The 17,092-nt window shown below is 34.5% G+C and overlaps 3 protein-coding genes across 4 annotated transcripts; 1 reads left to right on the top strand and 2 right to left on the bottom strand.

Annotated features, from left to right (window-relative positions):
• Positions 1–399: 399 nt before the first annotated feature.
• On the top strand, positions 400–4,130 carry LOC18611712 (TSL-kinase interacting-like protein). 2 transcript variants are annotated; one of them, XM_007048113.3, is made up of 8 exons: positions 400–509; positions 1,113–1,257; positions 1,401–1,609; positions 1,700–1,935; positions 2,050–2,296; positions 2,662–3,075; positions 3,558–3,668; positions 3,822–4,130. In XM_007048113.3, the coding sequence occupies exons 2-8, from the start codon at positions 1,128–1,130 to the stop codon at positions 3,912–3,914; spliced, it is 1,440 nt and encodes a 479-aa protein (XP_007048175.3). In that variant the 5' UTR covers positions 400–509; positions 1,113–1,127; the 3' UTR covers positions 3,915–4,130. The 2 variants fall into 2 exon arrangements, with proteins under 2 accessions (XP_007048175.3, XP_088665387.1); XM_088809261.1 differs by lacking the exon at positions 400–509 and adding an exon at positions 523–644.
• A 472-nt stretch (positions 4,131–4,602) lies between these two features.
• Positions 4,603–8,361, bottom strand: LOC18611711 (uncharacterized). Its single transcript, XM_007048111.3, has 3 exons — positions 8,081–8,361; positions 7,068–7,148; positions 4,603–5,112 (listed from the first exon to the last, which is right to left on the bottom strand). The coding sequence occupies exons 1-3, from the start codon at positions 8,237–8,239 to the stop codon at positions 4,711–4,713; spliced, it is 642 nt and encodes a 213-aa protein (XP_007048173.3). The 5' UTR covers positions 8,240–8,361; the 3' UTR covers positions 4,603–4,710.
• Positions 8,362–9,326: 965 nt separating this feature from the next.
• LOC18611710 (uncharacterized) lies at positions 9,327–14,245 on the bottom strand. The gene is made up of 3 exons (XM_007048110.3): positions 13,851–14,245; positions 12,268–12,348; positions 9,327–9,958 (listed from the first exon to the last, which is right to left on the bottom strand). Exons 1-3 carry the CDS (start codon positions 14,007–14,009, stop codon positions 9,551–9,553), a joined length of 648 nt encoding a protein of 215 aa, XP_007048172.1. The 5' UTR covers positions 14,010–14,245; the 3' UTR covers positions 9,327–9,550.
• Between the last annotated feature and the right edge of the window lie 2,847 nt (positions 14,246–17,092).

Genomic DNA, 17,092 nt, shown 5'->3' with positions numbered 1-17,092 from the left:
CTTCAATTCTCTACTCCATTTTCAACGTCATTGGACTGTGATAACAAGGAGTGTGATAGTTATTTTCAAATATTTGTTACATTAAAGGGGTCAACTAACTCTGGCGGGTGGAAGAAACAGCCAAGAATTCACAGACAAAATTTGACATTCTCTTTTCTAAATAAGTAAAATGATGATTATTACTTTGTTGGTTATAAGCATAAGCATGAGCATTATCTTCCAAGCATGGGTCCTAAGGAAGTTGAAAGATTAGTGTGTGTTCACTATAATTATATAATTGGGCCTGGCTAGTGAACTTGAATGGGCCATCGAACTACTTAACGGCCCTGCTCTCAGCCCAGGTGGGCTCTCCTACAATATAATAATTTAGCGTTATTCAACATTGAAGTCTGGTTTGTATTTTTTTTGCTGAAACAGACAAACACGCCCTTAAAAGGTTTTCAAGAGTATCACCAAATTCCCGCCAAAACTTTTCACCATTTTTAAATCTCTGCTCTGCTTCGATTCAGGTAAAACTCTTCATATTTATAGAATTTTAAGAATTTTCGTAGTTAAATTGATCTTCAAATTGTCACTTTTACTTCCCAAGTTTTCGTCTTTTATCCTTAGATTTCAACATCTGTCTCCTGAAGATCAATTCTTACGTAATTTACTCAAAATTTTCAGATGATTTGTAGTTCCAATTTTGATTCTTTAATTAGTGCTTTATTTATTTATGTGTATATTCGCAGTTAATCATTCAAGTTCGTTATGCTTAATTTTTTTCTCTTGTAATCCTATTTTAAGAATTAGGGTTTTACTCTCGAGCACTTTAATTGGATCGCTTTTCAAAAAAAAATATTAATTGGATCTGTTTTGGCACAGCTTTAGCTTGCTGTTCAATTTTGAGAGAGATTTTATATATATATATATATATATATATGTCTTGTTTTATAAGAGTTAAAAAATTAAGCACTGATTTTTAATTGAAAATTACTGGCTGCAAACCCTCCCATAGATATACTTTCAGCTGACTTTTTAACTCTTGATTTTTAATCTGCATTATTGGTGCAAATATTTGGGATTCAAGACCTTTTCTGTTTTATTTCATTGACAATTGGATTGGCCAACAGGAAAGCTTTGGTGACATGGGAGCTAACAGAAAGAGAAGGGTAAAGGCGTTGGAGCCTCATTCTGAGATTGACGCAACCAACGGTTGTAATGGAGTTGAGAAATCTGGAAAGAGAAGTGTTCGCCAGCAGTTTCAGAGAGCAACAGGCAGGATATCGTACCTATGTTTTGTACTTGTCTTGCTTTACCTAGAAGTTTCCCTTTTTAAATATGAGTATAGCTGTGTCTCATAAATTGGTATACTTGTTGAATTCTGATTTTAGCTTTAAATTTTGATCTTCTGATTTTAGGAAAAATTGAGAAAGATGAGCATTCTTCACCTTCTGGAAGGGGTGAAGCTTTAACTTCGAGGCTTGAAACTAAAATTACAAGTTGTGTGGAAGAAAGTACAGAGTTACCTGTGCTTGACATTAATACAGGCGAAAAGCTTCATCCTTCTGCAAAGATAAAGTTGCAGCTTTTTCCAATAGATGAAAGCACTCGGCTAGGACTAGAAAAGGTAAAAACTCTAAGAATAAAGGCATTCTAAACAGTTTAAGAAACTCTTTATAACATATCCAATTGTGCTGATAACTATTCTATTCACTAGGATGGATTTCATCCATACTTGGAACTCACTTTAAGTGCTAGGAAGAAGATATCTTCTGTACTTAAGCACCTTGATAGCAAATGGGGCAGTTCAAGCATTGCTATTGGAGAGCCTATGCTTTTTCCATATAATATAGCTGAAAATCTGGCTAGTTACAGATGGACGAAAAATGACATTTGCATCAGTGCCAGGGATGTCCATCTAACCATTGGAAGCCCAACTGTGTTTCGCTTAAGGTCTAATACCTGATTGCCTGTCTTGTTCTTTATTTTATGGCTCTCCTTTAATTCCTTAAGTTGTTGATCTTTTAGAAGTTTGTTTCCATATCCTAACTCAATTCCACTTTGAAGGTATGGGTGGATGTCTGATCCTGAAATGAAAACCCTGGGACAGCCTCCTGCACTAGCTCCCTTCAATGCCTCTTCAAAATTTGAAGATGTACAGAAAGATTGCAATTCTAACATGCAGAAAACATATGGCATTGGTGAAAAAACTGAGCTAAGAGGTGATGAGTCTGAAAAACCAGTCATTAAAAGTGACGAAATAGATGCAGTTGTCGCTGAGAAGATGCCATCAAATGGAGCAGTTGATTCTATGGTACAGTGTCTATGGCCATTTTTGTGATTGCGCTTAATTCAGTAAATGTCTAATCATGTTACTTTTGGTAACAATGCAGCATGAGTAAAATCTGGATCAAGCATTTAAAACGTTACAAGTTACAACAAAGACATGTGCATGGCAATATAGTAGGATGATCGTATGAATTTTTGCCTATTATATTTACCCCTTTTATTCTGATGATAAAAGTTATTCAGGCTTATGAGATAAGCATTTTGGGATTGGATCGTAAGTTAATTATGGTGAACTTGGCATGACACTAATAATTCTTGTAAAGGGTGCTAGGTTGGAATATGTTTCGTGTCAAATGATTCACCTTTCTGAAAGTCTTTTTCATCTGTTAGGATACTGAAGTGAAGATTGATAGTGGCATTGGGCAATCATTGGCACTGTGGGCTGACAGTCTAACAAACATAAGCATAGGAGGCCTGCTGTCAGAAGCATCATTGCAGGGCAGGTTCAGTAACTTTGATCCAAAATCAAATGGGAGCAATGCAGGCTTGCAATCATCTCAATTGATCTCTGATTCATTTGATGCTTTCCTTTCTGGCCAAATGAATCCACCTCAAAATCCAAGGCCACCAGTTCAGGCCTCACACTCCTCGATTTTGGATGCTGAAGATACATGCCATGCATTTTCATTTCAAAAATTTTCTTCTTTACACAAAGATTCTATAGCTTCAAGTGGAAGTGCTTATTCTCATGCCAGCAGTCAGGAGACCAGCTCTAAGTCATTCAAACATCCTAATGCAATTGAGGTTTGCTAAAATTTAATTATAATTGCCACCTTCCGTTATCACCATTATGGAACTGTTTCACTTGACCTATTTTTGCGGTAGAATAGTCAGCAAGCTTTTCTCTTTCTGTTGCTAAAAGATATGAAGTCTAGTAATTGAACATATCTAACTCTGTTGGTAGACAAAACTGGACACCTTCAAAAACTATTTCCACCAATAATGGTGTTCTATCATGTGCTCAATGCAGCATGGTTGTTATTTTATGTGGTCCAATGATGGATTGATGATTCTTAAAAACTTTAATTTTGATGATTCTTAAATTATTGATTTCAAGATAGCTTTGAAGGAAAAGATTTGTAAAGTTCCACATTGTTAACTTTATTCTAAAACAACCATAAATTTCAAGATATAGATATTCTGTTAAGTTGGATTTAAGAATTCAAGCTATGACGTGCATAAAACATTTCAAGATATAGATATATTCTAAGAATTCCTCTTTGCAGGCTAATATCCAACCGCAAGGCCAGGCCTGTCAACAATCAGACACAGATTTGTTACTTTGTTCGCGAGTATATAGCGATGAAAGCACCCTGGGGCTCTCAGGCATCAAATGGGTACACTTCAATTTATTAGCCCAGTACTCGGTTTTTTTTCCCTATTCTCTGCTATAAGACTTCGATTTCTACGTGGGTAATGCTGCCACTTCTTTACTTACTGCCTCTTCTTCAACTATTTACATTTTCTTTTCTTGGGAATGTTGGATGCAGACAGACTCTTTGGGACCTTTTGATCTGGGCGTAAATTCTTCCCACAAAATTATTAGTGGGGACAATATTAGCATCCCTAGCAGTGCTAAATAGTAGGGTTCCTCTTGAAGATCTGAACATACAGGACATACTAACGCTCGAGGGAAAAGAGAAAAAAACTTTATTATTGTATAAACACTTTGGGCATGTGAGTTTAAACTAGTATCTTGTAAATTTGTGGTGGGTTCCGTTCATGGGGTTTGAAACTTTGGAAATGAGAAGAAACATAGATGGCAAGCCTGAAATGAGAATGTAGACAATTTTAGTACATATACATTGATATTGAGATGCAAGCAATGTTAGCAATGACATCACTAATGGCAACTTCAATACGTCCTTAAGCCCGTTTGAAGTTCATCGTGCCAATTGACTCTTATTCGTTTTTTCTTTTCTCAAGCTTAGCCTTTGCGCGCTCTTCCTTTTGAAGGGGGCCAAAGATTAAGAAATGTAGGTTGTTGCTGCCTCAGCTACTCTGATAAACATTTCAAAATCTGACCAAAAATTGAATTTTTGGGTGGGAACAACTCGATGAATGAATACCCCAAAATAATGAACTGGCTCTGTAGATTTTCAACATTATTACAAATATCAGCGAGAAATTTACATACTAGAATGCTATATTTGCCTTATCCTATATTTTTATCACACCAATTGAGGGCAATATTAAAGGATATGTGGAGCACGAACGGTCTCCACTTGGCCAATTGGGCCTGGGTGACTAGTGACCACCGTCAGAGAAAAATAACAACGAAAAGGTGAGAATTTAATTAGAGTTATATCAGGATTTCTAACCACACAAGAAACTTTCACCATAAGGAACAAAAAGAAAAACAAAGTCAAGCAAAACAATTTAATAAGAAAAACCATGGCCAGGGCTATCACCGTGCATGTCCATGGAGTCATTAGAGCTTGGGGAATTGGCATCCCTGTTTTGTTGGTGAGAATAGTTGCTCTCGTTATTGCGTTGTCCATTTACAGAAGATAAAACATTGTTTGAATTGTAACCACCCTGTGCCAAGTGGTAGTGCTGAAGGCTTCGACGAACAGGGCTTGAAAGGGCATTTGAGAAAACAGAGTTTTTACCTTGGTTGTCACCAGATCGAACTCCCTGCCCCACCATTGCTGATGAAAATGGATTGGAAGAAATGGGGCCAACTAAATTGTTCAGTTGTGTTGCAGTTTGGGATTGCGGGTGCTGCAATGGCAACCTGGGGGACATTGGGGGCTCCTCTCCACCATATTCGAGTTCATTCTGCAGAAACATTAAACAGAATTCTAACGCATCACTTCATTGTAACAAGAATAGAACCATATTTTGTATTCAACAGAATTTGAACAAATCCAAATGAAACAAAGAACTTGCAAGAAAACAATTCTTCATGTGTTAATATACATACACAGAATGGATGCATACGTAAATACCATATATAATGCAATGGTGATAACCTTCAACAATAGTAGTTCGTGAAATTTTACCAAACAACTATCGCCATCATGAAACAAAGCCACTGTTGATGAAAGAATTCCACCATCTGCTTTTCATAATATAAATCAACATGTATTGCATAACTGAATAACTTAAAATAAGTAGATGTACTGCCTACTAATTCACCTTTTAACAATTAACTTTACTACCTGAACAAGCTCAGCTATAACCTCAGCAATGATGACCCAATAACTACTAATAAAAGCTAACAAAGACAAAAGGTTTTCAACCAGCACTGTCAAGGGTGCAAGGTTCACTCTAGGCATTAGAACCCTTATATTGCTTAAGGCCCAAGATGCAAAAAAAGTGCTTGCCTGAGTGAACTAAGGCACAATATGTGTGTGTGTGTGTGTGTGTGAAAAATTTCCTTGTTCTTTTTTTGCCCAATATGCATGATTTCATTACGGTCTCAAGTTTGTGGTTGAATACTCAAACATTGTGAAATAGACAGTTTGATATTGTCCCTGTTTTTACTATTTAAGGTACAAGTAAAGCAAAAAATTAAAACGAAAGAAATGACACAGAACTTTAATCAAATTATTTAAAGTTAAGTTAGCTAAATTAGCAAAGCTTTTAGTTGTAAAGATCAGTTACCCAGGTTCAACTCCCCTTGCAAGCATATACAAATTTTACTTATTTACAATTCTACACTGATTATATTTATTAAATATAATTTATAAAAATACATATATAAACAGGTTTAGGATACCAGTATCCGATACTACCTGAATAAAAATATAATTGGCTTCGAATATCAAATATCAGAGGGGTAATACCTTACCCTATCCGAACCCACCCCAAACCAGAATATAGAGTGTCCAAACCCATCCCAAACCTGAATATGAAGTGCACGAACCCGTTGTAATAGGGTCAGGTAGCTCCGAGTACCCAAAAATTAAATACCCATTGCCATATCTACTTTATCCTGGCTCAAAGGAATATATTTTCTCCTCATACCAGGCTAAGATAGGCAAATTTCCTCTCTTGTATACAAACTTAGCTCATCCCAAGATTAACATTCATTGCATTTAAAAAGCTTACAGTTTAAAGAAACAGATGAAGCATTCTAAATCTTCCAAGAAAAAGGATCCTCTAAATATGCACTACAATTGATTGATGTTACTATGAGGATAAACTATCAATTTCTTGAACTAAACTTCATTGGAAAAAAAATTCAAGTAGCTTCACTTGCTCAAGTCCAAAATCTCTAATTAGAATGGTCATTTTTCTGAAGTTCTCTTTTTAAGCATTATGGCATTCTATTTCTATTCTTAAACCCACAATTGCAAAATTCTATTTGGTCAAATACCAAGCACCAAGTTTCGCCATTCCTTTCGTTGCAGTGGTAGATAAAATTCCTCTAGTTAAAGATTACAACAACAAGGCTTACCCTCTTCCACCTACTACATGTAATTAAAGATTGGCTTTCACAAATTGAACTCAACAAAACTAAGCAACACTGCACGAATAAGCTAAATTTCGAAAACCATCCATTCTTGAGACCTTTGGAGAGATAGAAATAAGAACTAAAATTATATGGAAAAGTATGCTCAACTTAGTATGTAAAGTGTTAAGTATATAATATGATTCAATGCCTTGAGGGCAGCATTTCAAATGGCACTTTAGCATAGCTCCAGTTTAATCACAATGTTCAATTCAAAAAATAGAAATTTAGCACAGAAAAAAAGCTACTAACGAAAGTAAGAAATGACAAAACAAACCTGCAAATAAGCAACAACATCAACTGTTGTCACTCTTGACCCTTCTTCTTGCTGCCTCAGAATCCATTGATAGAGTTTCTCCTGAGAAGAAAAAAGATGATTTATACAGTTAGAAGCAAAGGCAATACATAAAGAAACAAGTAACTTACACCAAAACCCACAATGAGAAACAGAGAAAAGAGAGCACATTTCAAATAAACGAAGTAGACCAAAGTAAAATGTTCTCTTGTTCATTTTAAAGCACAAGGGTCCATTTGGCTGTCACTTTCGCTACTTGTTTTTCACTTTGTGAAAAGAAAAAAGTGTGTTCAAATATAAAAGCAAAAAAAAAAAATTACTGAATAAAAATAAATTTTACTTCTAATATGAAGAAATTATATCTGAATGTTTGTTTTATTTTAGCTATTTGCTCATTTTCAATCAAATAAGATTTTGCTTTCGCTCATACCAACTTTATAGAAAGCGAAAGGCAATTAACGAAAGTATAAAACACAACAACGAACCCGAACCAAATTAGCATCTCAAGCGACTACATAAAAAAAAAAAGAAACATAGCCCGAAGCAATAAAATATAATCTAAATTTGGAACACAAATATAAGAGTAACTTTTATATCTATAGGCTCTGTATCATGGTCACTTTGCTATAAAGTTTTCGTTTTTAAGAAAAGTTGCTACTATAAAGCAAAAACAATACTTAGCAAATACTAAAAGCGAATCATATATAATTAAAAATAACCGAATCGAAAAATCAAAATATAACAACAATTAAAACATAATTGGTGTATATCAAAGCAAAAATTTTGCAATTTTGTCACACATGAAAGTTAAAATATTGAATTTTATCAAATCAAACACAACTACTGTTATTACTATCGCATTATATGATAGATTATAACAAGAAATATATGGTACTTGAACAAATATATATAGAATTCAACCATACATACAATAGATTTATTATATAAATAGGGATGAGAGGAAAAAAAAAAAAAAAGAGGGTTAGGGAGCGGACCAGCGCGTGACGTTCACCGGCCTGAAAGGAAAGGCGTTGGTGGTTCATGGCCTGTGTGTAAAGCTGGGAGAGCGAGTTCGCAGCGCTGCAAAAACTCGTGTACATGCTCCGATCAAACTCGTCTAGGCGCGTGGCGTCCGATTTTCTCTTCTTCGCCATTTTTATTTTTAATGAAAATAAATTAGGAAAAAAAATAGACAAAACCCAGAGAGAGAGAGGGCTTGCGGATGTATGGGTTCAGAGAAGATTGTAGGCTTGTTTGGGTGAGAGGTTGCGGATGTTTGAAGGAGACGATGACGTTAAATTCGAGCCGTCCATGGGCCCTTATGGGCTGCGTTTCATCGATGTTTATTTAACTTAATGCTCTTAATGTGGGCCCACCCTTGTTGGGCTCCTAAACTTATAATTTGGGCCTCCGTAATTCACAAAAATAAATAAACCGACAAAAGTTTATACCTACTACCCAGCGACCGTTATATCTATTACTATTTACTACTTTTCTTGTTTTCCTCCTCCTCTAAATGTGATGTCTTATTTATTATTATTATTATTACTACTAATATGAAACCTAACTTTTTTAAAACTTTTTTTTTTTTACTTTTTCATTTTGCAAACACACTTCCAATTAAGATTGTAAAAATTAAGGGAAGATGAGAAGCACAATGAACTGGAATGGTCATTCTTGAAAGATTATGCCACAACAGATAAGACACGTCTGTCCTTCCTAACAAATACAGTACCATCTATTGGTGCCATAGTTGGATATAGCAATGGCTTACTGGTTAAGGTATTTTCGACCTCTCACATCTCATCATTGGTCCCATAGTTCCTTATCTCAATGGCTATTGGTTAAACATTTCAAAGTATTTTAAAATTCTAGCATCTAAACTTTTAATTCAATAATAAATACCTATGTTTAATTCAATAATAATACTTGTAACATTTAATTCGATAATAGATGCATTTTATAATTTGATAATATTTCATAAAATTATAAACACATGAAACGCACGTGTGACACGTCTTTGGATGGTTTGAAAAGAGATTCAAAAACTAAAATCCAAAATGATTGTAGCCCAACAATAATCTATAAATGAAATGAAGGAAACTATGAAGGTTAAGTAGCTGGCAGCCTTGTGAAGGAATGAATTCGTTAAAGAGTCATAAGAGGATCTTTAATTGCTTTGCATGTCACAAAACTTTACCTAGCAAGTCAGCCACTTGGTTGCCGGAGACACAAGGTAAATTAGTAAACCTGACACGCTACCATGTAAACTTTCAAAGGTTGTTTCTTGTTACATTGGGCTAGATATGCCCCGGCTAGACAGCCAGTATTTGAGAAATTTAATATAATAATACATAAACATTGAACTTGCACTTGCCGAGAATTTTGAGATTCCTAGCCTTACAGCAACTTTTACCAGAAAAAAAAAAACTATAAAATAAAAATATAATGACCAGAGAGAGATTTCAGAAATGAAAATCATGGCCTGGACTATCAGCATGCATGTCCATGCAATCGTTAGCGCTTGGGGAATTGGGTTCCCTATTTTGTTGGTGAGTGTGGTTGTTCTCATTCTTCCGAGGTCCATTGGCAGAAGACAGAACATTATTTGAATGATAACCACCCTGGGCTGAGTGGAAGTGCTGAAGGCTCCGACGAACAGGGCTGGAGAGTGCATTTGAGAAGACAGAGTTCTTTGCTTGGTAATCCCCAGAACGAGCTCCTTGCACCATTGCTGCTGGTGAAATTGGGTTAGTAGAAAAAGGAGCACTTAAACTGTTCACTTGTGTTACAGTTTGAGGGTGCTGGTGCTGAAATGTTACAGTTTGAGGGTGCTGGTGCTGACACTCCTCTGCTCCATACTCAAGCCCATTCTACAGAAATGGGAACAATACTCAAAGGATCACTTCATTTTATTCTTGGTCTTCCACCATATTTTGACAAAGTGGAGAAGAAAGAAAAATTGCAGGAAAAAATTGTAAGCTGTTCGTCTATCAACTACATATTTTATATGAACAACATGGCTCATGTCAAATTATAGACATGACACAACATTAATAATCTCCTGGATTGTTAAATTGGTGATAAGTTTCCAAACAACTATCGCCATCCATGCCATACAACCATTATTGATGAAATAGTTGCATCTTCATATGCCTTGATATTTTACACATAATGTATGGTATAGGTATAACTAAGAACTTGTGGACATGATAGTTCCAACACTTTAATGCAAGGATAGTTTGAAGTACAAAGAAGTGTCGAAGCCAACTTAATTTAACCCATAGCCTCTTCTAAAGAACCCTGATTATACATTAATGCCCTCAAGGCATGCTCTAGTTGTCCTTCATTAGTTCATAAACAGGTGCAAAACACTGTCTATCTGAGAGTTACTTGTGCATGAAAGCATCAATTTTCCTCCTGTAGATAACAAAATATGCATCCTATTTTCACTATAGTCAGATGCAAATTATACATTCAAACAGCAGGCATGTACAACACACTATGTGGCCATGTGTCTACCTCATATTCTCAACTTTTTCCTAATACAGATCTCAGAATTACAAAGAAAAAGAAAACAAGACCATATTACTATCAATTTAAACACCTTTGGAGAAAGGATATTGATACCTGTCTGAGATGTATAACAAGTCTAAACCTGATGCAAATTATACATTCAAACAGCAGGCATGTACAACACACTATGCAGCCATGTGTCTACCTCATATTCTCAACTTTTTCCTAATATAGATCTCAGAATTACAGAGAAAAAGAAAACAAGACCATATTACTATCAATTTTAACACCTTTGGAGAAAGGATACTGATACCTGTCTGAGATGTATAACAAGTCTACACTTACTAACTCACCTTTACAGTAACTAGTAGCACTAACTGCAACCTCATGCCCCATTTCCTCAGAGGATCCAACAACTCCCTATAGAGTAAAGACAAAAGATTTCAAATTCACCAAAAATAAAAAACTCTCCAATTCGAACCCACCACAACAGCCTACTAGAAAAGGGGAGGCATATGCTAAATAACCACTTCCCATTTTAGTTCAAAATAGAACAAGTAGCTGCCATTTACTATTCTGGCTTGGTGGATATTATTTAGTTTATACTGGGCTCTCTTGTGAACAACTCTCCCCTATATCTCTAAACTGCTCATTTCCAAGATCAACTTTCTAAAACACAAAGAGTTATGTTTGAAGATCTAGAAGGAAGCCTTCAAAAGGGTCTTTCACACATGCAATACAATCAATCCATAACTAAAAGTGTTGCCAGCTCAAACTCTGTATCATGATAAAATCAAACTTCATCCTGATATTTTTTTTGCAATAACTTCACTCACTTTAGTTCTTGATCTTTAAAGAGAACCATCTATTTTCTCATTAAGTTCCTCTGTTTCACACCAATACCCACAGATTTCAAACTCCAAGTGACCAAAAAAAGATTTGTCCATTATAGCCACTCAGCTTCTGCCTTTGTAAGGCCATATTACTCCAGTTAGCAGTTAGAGATGACCTCTTATAAGTCAAACTCAGAAAAACTACGCTGTACTGCACAAATCAGTCAAATTTGGAGAACTCCTAGGGTCCTCCAAAAAGGTAAATTTAAATGGAAAATGTTCAAACTTATTATGTACAAACATCAGCAACTAAATGAATAAGGGGCTGCATACCACAGGACCCTTGAAATCAACCATATGCTAGGAACTAGGTGAGCACATATTCAGTCTGACAGAACTTGGGCAAATTTTACAAGAGAGAAGATCTAAAGTTCAAGTCTCTGATCTTCAGATATTCAGTCCCCACAGCAATTGCTTTCCAGGACAGTATTACTATTTCAACTTCTAACCCAGGATCATGCATCTACCAATTAGGTATTCAAGCAAACTGATAATAGTCTCTTCTATCCTACTCTACCCTCCTCATCCTCCCACCCATTTACTTTTCTGTCTTTTCCCTTCAAATATCCAAACAAACTGTTCAAGTTAAGTGCTTTACTGTCAGGCACTCCAATTAAATTCACCAGAATGATGCAAAACATACTGTTGGTCAAAGCATTAAGTTCAATACAAAGGATATAAAATTTAAGTTGGAGAAAGGTACTAAAGAAAAGGAACAATCATTCAGCAAACAGATTCAACAAAACAATAAGAGCAAGAAATCACAAAGATACCTGCAAATAAGCAACTATATCAGCTGTTGTTACCCTGGATCCTTCTTCTTGCTGCCTCAAAATCCATTGAAAAAGTTTCTCCTGGGGGAAAAGAGAAAGGAGAGAAGGAGGATTTATATGATTAGATGCAATACCCAAAGCCCAACAAGTTACTCGTACGAAAAAACAGATGGACAACTGAAACATAAAAGCCAAAAGAAAGTAGCAGCAATATTTAAAGATGGAGTACTACAATCAGAGAGAAGCATTTCAGTGGAGAAACAAGAACGTAGTAGGCTGAAATTATCCAGAACAAATGACCTTCTTCAGTTTTAAAATTTAAGACAACAGAGAGCAAGAAAAACAGGGCCAATGATGTAAAGGCAATTATGAAACCCATCCACAAGGAAAATTCAAGGCAAATAAACAAATCAATAAATCGCTGTAGAAGGAATTAAGAATTAAACGAAGTGAAATCTATCGTGAGATCACAAGTTCAAGAGTTAAGAAACTGTTTCCATTTTGTTACGTTATCCCTGTTCACGAAAACAAATCAAGAGGTGTATGCTGGCAAGAGACGTCAATTTTGCCAAGGCGGAAGCTATGACTGCTTAGCGGAGCTCAAAGCAGCCACCATGCAGCTTCTAAATTGCCATAGTTCTATCCCATTTTTGTTTGAGGACTTCGTGGATATATTTTGAGATGATCTCTCTAAAATGTACCAATCTTTCTAAAACATACGTGCACTGTTTTATCTTATTCTGTCAGCATAACAAACATGATGGCACATCCTTAGACTCTTTTTGGGTTTCACAACTTGCTTTCGATTGCTAAAAAGTTGCTATTAACCAAGCGAATAGTAAATAATTAAAATCATAGTAACTGACTAAAATATAATGCCAACTATTACATACTTAGTTTAAGTAAATAAAATTATGCATTTTTCTACTCAAAATAATTGAGAGAGTCTTAATTCTTCAAAGCGTTCTTCGCTTTTGTATCCAAATGCAACTTTTGCTTTTTGCTTCTGAAAGCAAAAAACAAGTATCAAAAGCAACATCCAAACTATGCCTTTGTGTTTGTATTTGGTAATTTTATTTATTTCTCTACTGTCAATAATAGCCCATCCAATAGTCATCATTATAAGCAAATAAAGAATGAAGAACTTCTGATAAGTGCGCATTCCAAAACTCAAATTTGCAAAAGCCGAGCACACTAAGCGAAGTCCAATACCAAATACGCAGCAGGTCAACATAATCCACTTTTCAATATTGGTGCGAAAATTAACAGAAAATTCCGTATTTTATAAGGGAAAGAAATAAACGATCAGAAAGAAACAAAGCCGACACCTTTTTTACCAGACTACAACAAAAACTCAAATGCAAATTGCCTATTGAATACTAATCCAATTTAACTTCTTCCAAATCATAATTATTTATCGTATAATTTTTTCCATTTATTTTAAGTCATTCATTTTAACACATAGAAAATTATCAATTCTCCAACAACAAAAACAAAAAAAAAAGATAATTTTATAAAGAGATAAAGACATGCGATGAGAAAAAAGCTAATGAAATAAAAAAAAAACGGAGATAGAGGTTAACCAGCGCGTGACGTTCACCGGCCTGGAAGGAGAGGCGCTGGTGGTTCATGGCCTGCGAGTAAAGCTGCGAAAGCGAGTTAGCCGCGCTGCAGAAGGTGGTGTACATGCTCCGCTCCACCTCGTCCAGGCGCGAAGCATCGGATTTCCTCTTCTTCGACATAGCTTTTGTTATGATTAGAACAGAAAAAAAAACGAAAAGAAAATAAAACCCTAACAGAGAGAAAGAGAAAGTAAACAATAGAGAGAATTAAGTTGCGGGCGTAATAAGGAAGGAGGGAAGGAAGGAAGGAAAAGAAAGGATTGAGGAGCAAATTAAGGGAGAGGAGACGAGAAAGGTAACGAAAGTTGGTGCCTTGGTGGAAGATAGAGAGAGAGAGAGAGACAGACAGAGAGAGTGCGTGTTTGCAAAATACTGATGAGCTGGACAGCCTGAGAGGCTGTCGCCTTGAATATTTCGCCACGTAGATGTACACGTGTCTTACCTTTTCAGATTACTGGTCCCCATCCCCTATTGCCCTCCCCCACCCCCCCCCCCCCCCCCCCCCCCCAACACCATATCTTCTCTTTTTCGTCTTACTATCGAGTGGAATAATAATTAGTTGAATATTGTTCCTATATAAGAAAATAGTTGAACTGAATATTGTTTGTTTATACTTTAAATTTTTTACTAAATTTTAGATATTTCTCTAGTATTAAAGTTTAATTTTATAAATATTTAAAAAATTTAAAAATCTTGATAACTTTAGATCTTATCTTCCCTTTTCAAATATTTTTAAAAACTTATAAAAATTATGATAAAAAATTTAAGACTCTTAAGCAAAATATCAAAAAATATAAAATAGATCATGTCAAGTGTTTTAGAGAAAGTAAATAAGATATTTTAATCTTACATTAGGTAAATATGAAGGGCTTTGAGAGGTTTATAAATGTGAGTATAAGATATTTTATTATATTATTTTTTGAATAAAAAGCAATTATTTTGTGATAAAGTAATATAATTCAATCTAAACTAAATTCATGTCAAACACCTCTAGAAGAAGGCAGACATGACTAAAATATTTACATGATTTAAATTTTGAATGCTATTTTGAATGCCTTTTGTGGGCAGATGGATTGGGCTTCTTTCTGTTTGGGCTCACAGGTTGGTCTACCTAAATTGTAGGCTTACTTTGGCCCTTGGTCGACTTGGGTTGCTCACCACTCGGCTCTGACACTTGCATACTCCATCAAGTTAACTTTCTGGATATGAATTAATGACCGACTTAGTTTAACACAATTCATCCCATTTAATCAATTTTTTATATTTGTTAAATTTTTTTCAAATTTAATACTATAATAATATGATATAATATAATTAATTAAAATATGGCTAAAAGTATAGATAACGGGCTTTGATTCACCATGGCAGAATATCAAAAATTTTAAATTCTTCAATCGAAAGAAATTTGTAATATCATTTTGAATAAATTATAATTCATTAAAAAAAATGTTACAACAAATAAAATTTAAATTCTTTTAAGAAAACCGCTTATCATTGACGGTTTTTGAAAGTTACTATTGCTACTAGTGATTTTAAACGTTACTGTAGATTTTTTAATGTCATAATAACATCATATGTAACCTATACGAATTGTTTAATAACTTATTAATTAATTTTTTTTATCTTGTCCTGTTGATTCTAATGTTTATGTTTGTATAATTGGAATGAAACAAATTTATAGAAAACTGTTTATTCAATTTTACAATCCATACAATGAAGTAAAATGCATCAACAATTTATAATTTTTACACAATATTTTATTTTTATTCGTGATATTAAAACTTAGATTTTGATCCATGATAGTTTGAAAAGATTATAAATCTATCTATTCCATCAGCTCCTTTAGCATCTGTGAACATCTATATAACATAAATTTCAACTCAAAATATTAAATAGGTTCAATTTTTTTTTTTGTCTCGTGCATGGCATTAAGTTGGGATATTCTGTAAGATAATATTTTTAATAAATCGTAGATTCAAAATTATAATTTTAAAAGGTTACGAGTTAAAATGAAATATTATACATAAATTATAGATTCTGATGTCATTTATTATATGTAAGTAATTTAAGATAAGATAATATTTCAATATTTTGTTAAATTTTAATTTCATGAAAAACTAATAAAATCTTATTCGTTTTGTGCCAGTCTAAGACTTTAAAATTACTAATATCTAGTTTTCCTAACCTAAATCAACACTCAATCTATTAGCTGGAACTCCTTTATTTGTGGCAAAGAAAAGGACTCTCGATGCATGCACAAAACATAAAGTCTCAAAAAAGCCCAAGAAACCAAGCTTCTTTCGTTGGAGTTGGGCAATGCAGTTATTAGTTAAGGCATGTAAAGGCACCAGATTGCTTCCTTTGAATAAATTAAAACAAAGAAGAAGCATAGCAGAAACAGTTGAAGAAGAAACACGACTCATTCAGATTAAATATTAGAGCTTCAATTCTAAAGCATAAAATGGAATCCTTCAAATTCATCCAATTCCCTCAATCAGAGTCAAACTTGAGAAAAGGAGCAAAGAACTCCTCTATTCATAAGCCGTTAGTGTCGTTCATTTCTGCCTAATTCTTTTCTGGTACATGGATGATGGTTAAGGTACGAGAGCAAGAGGAAGGCTGCTTGAGTAATTAAGGTGGTGGGGTGGCTGCCTAACCATGCCCCATGACTTTTAAGCCATCGGGAAAAGTCTATACTCCATATCGTGTACTTTTCACCCATCTCTCGAATTTTATTGATATTTTTTATTTTTTTTTTAAAGAGATATCTTGTACGTATTTAAGTTTTCGATTCAACATAGATTTATTGTTCAAAGTTATATATTAACGAAAAAAACGTGATTCTTTTTCAAAGAGTTGGTAACAAGTTCACGTTATGAATAGAAGATGGATACAGACAATAGCTTAACCAAAAACAAAAAAAAAAAAACCGCTATGGACAACTACCTTAACCCAAAAAAGAGAAACACCTAGACAGTGCTCATGATATGGAAGTACACACATGCCTGTAAGTTATGTATGCATGAAAAGTAAAGCTTTAGCTTTAAAATTACGAATTTTGGGAGTAGCAAGTTAATAAGTTGTGAAGATAGATTAACTTACACTTTGTGGAAGATTGTGTTATTGATAAGCAAAGTTAGGAGTTCCTTATGCCAAAATTTAAGCCAAGATTAAAGGTATAAAGAAGTGTCTTTAATCTTTAC

The sequence above is a fragment of the Theobroma cacao genome, chromosome 1, assembly GCF_053813885.1.
Source record: "Theobroma cacao isolate CCN51 chromosome 1, ASM5381388v1, whole genome shotgun sequence".
NCBI classification, from domain to species: Eukaryota; Viridiplantae; Streptophyta; class Magnoliopsida; order Malvales; family Malvaceae; genus Theobroma; species Theobroma cacao.
The sequence above is the reverse complement of the archived record's forward strand: the minus strand, read 5'-3'. Positions and strand labels throughout refer to the sequence as shown.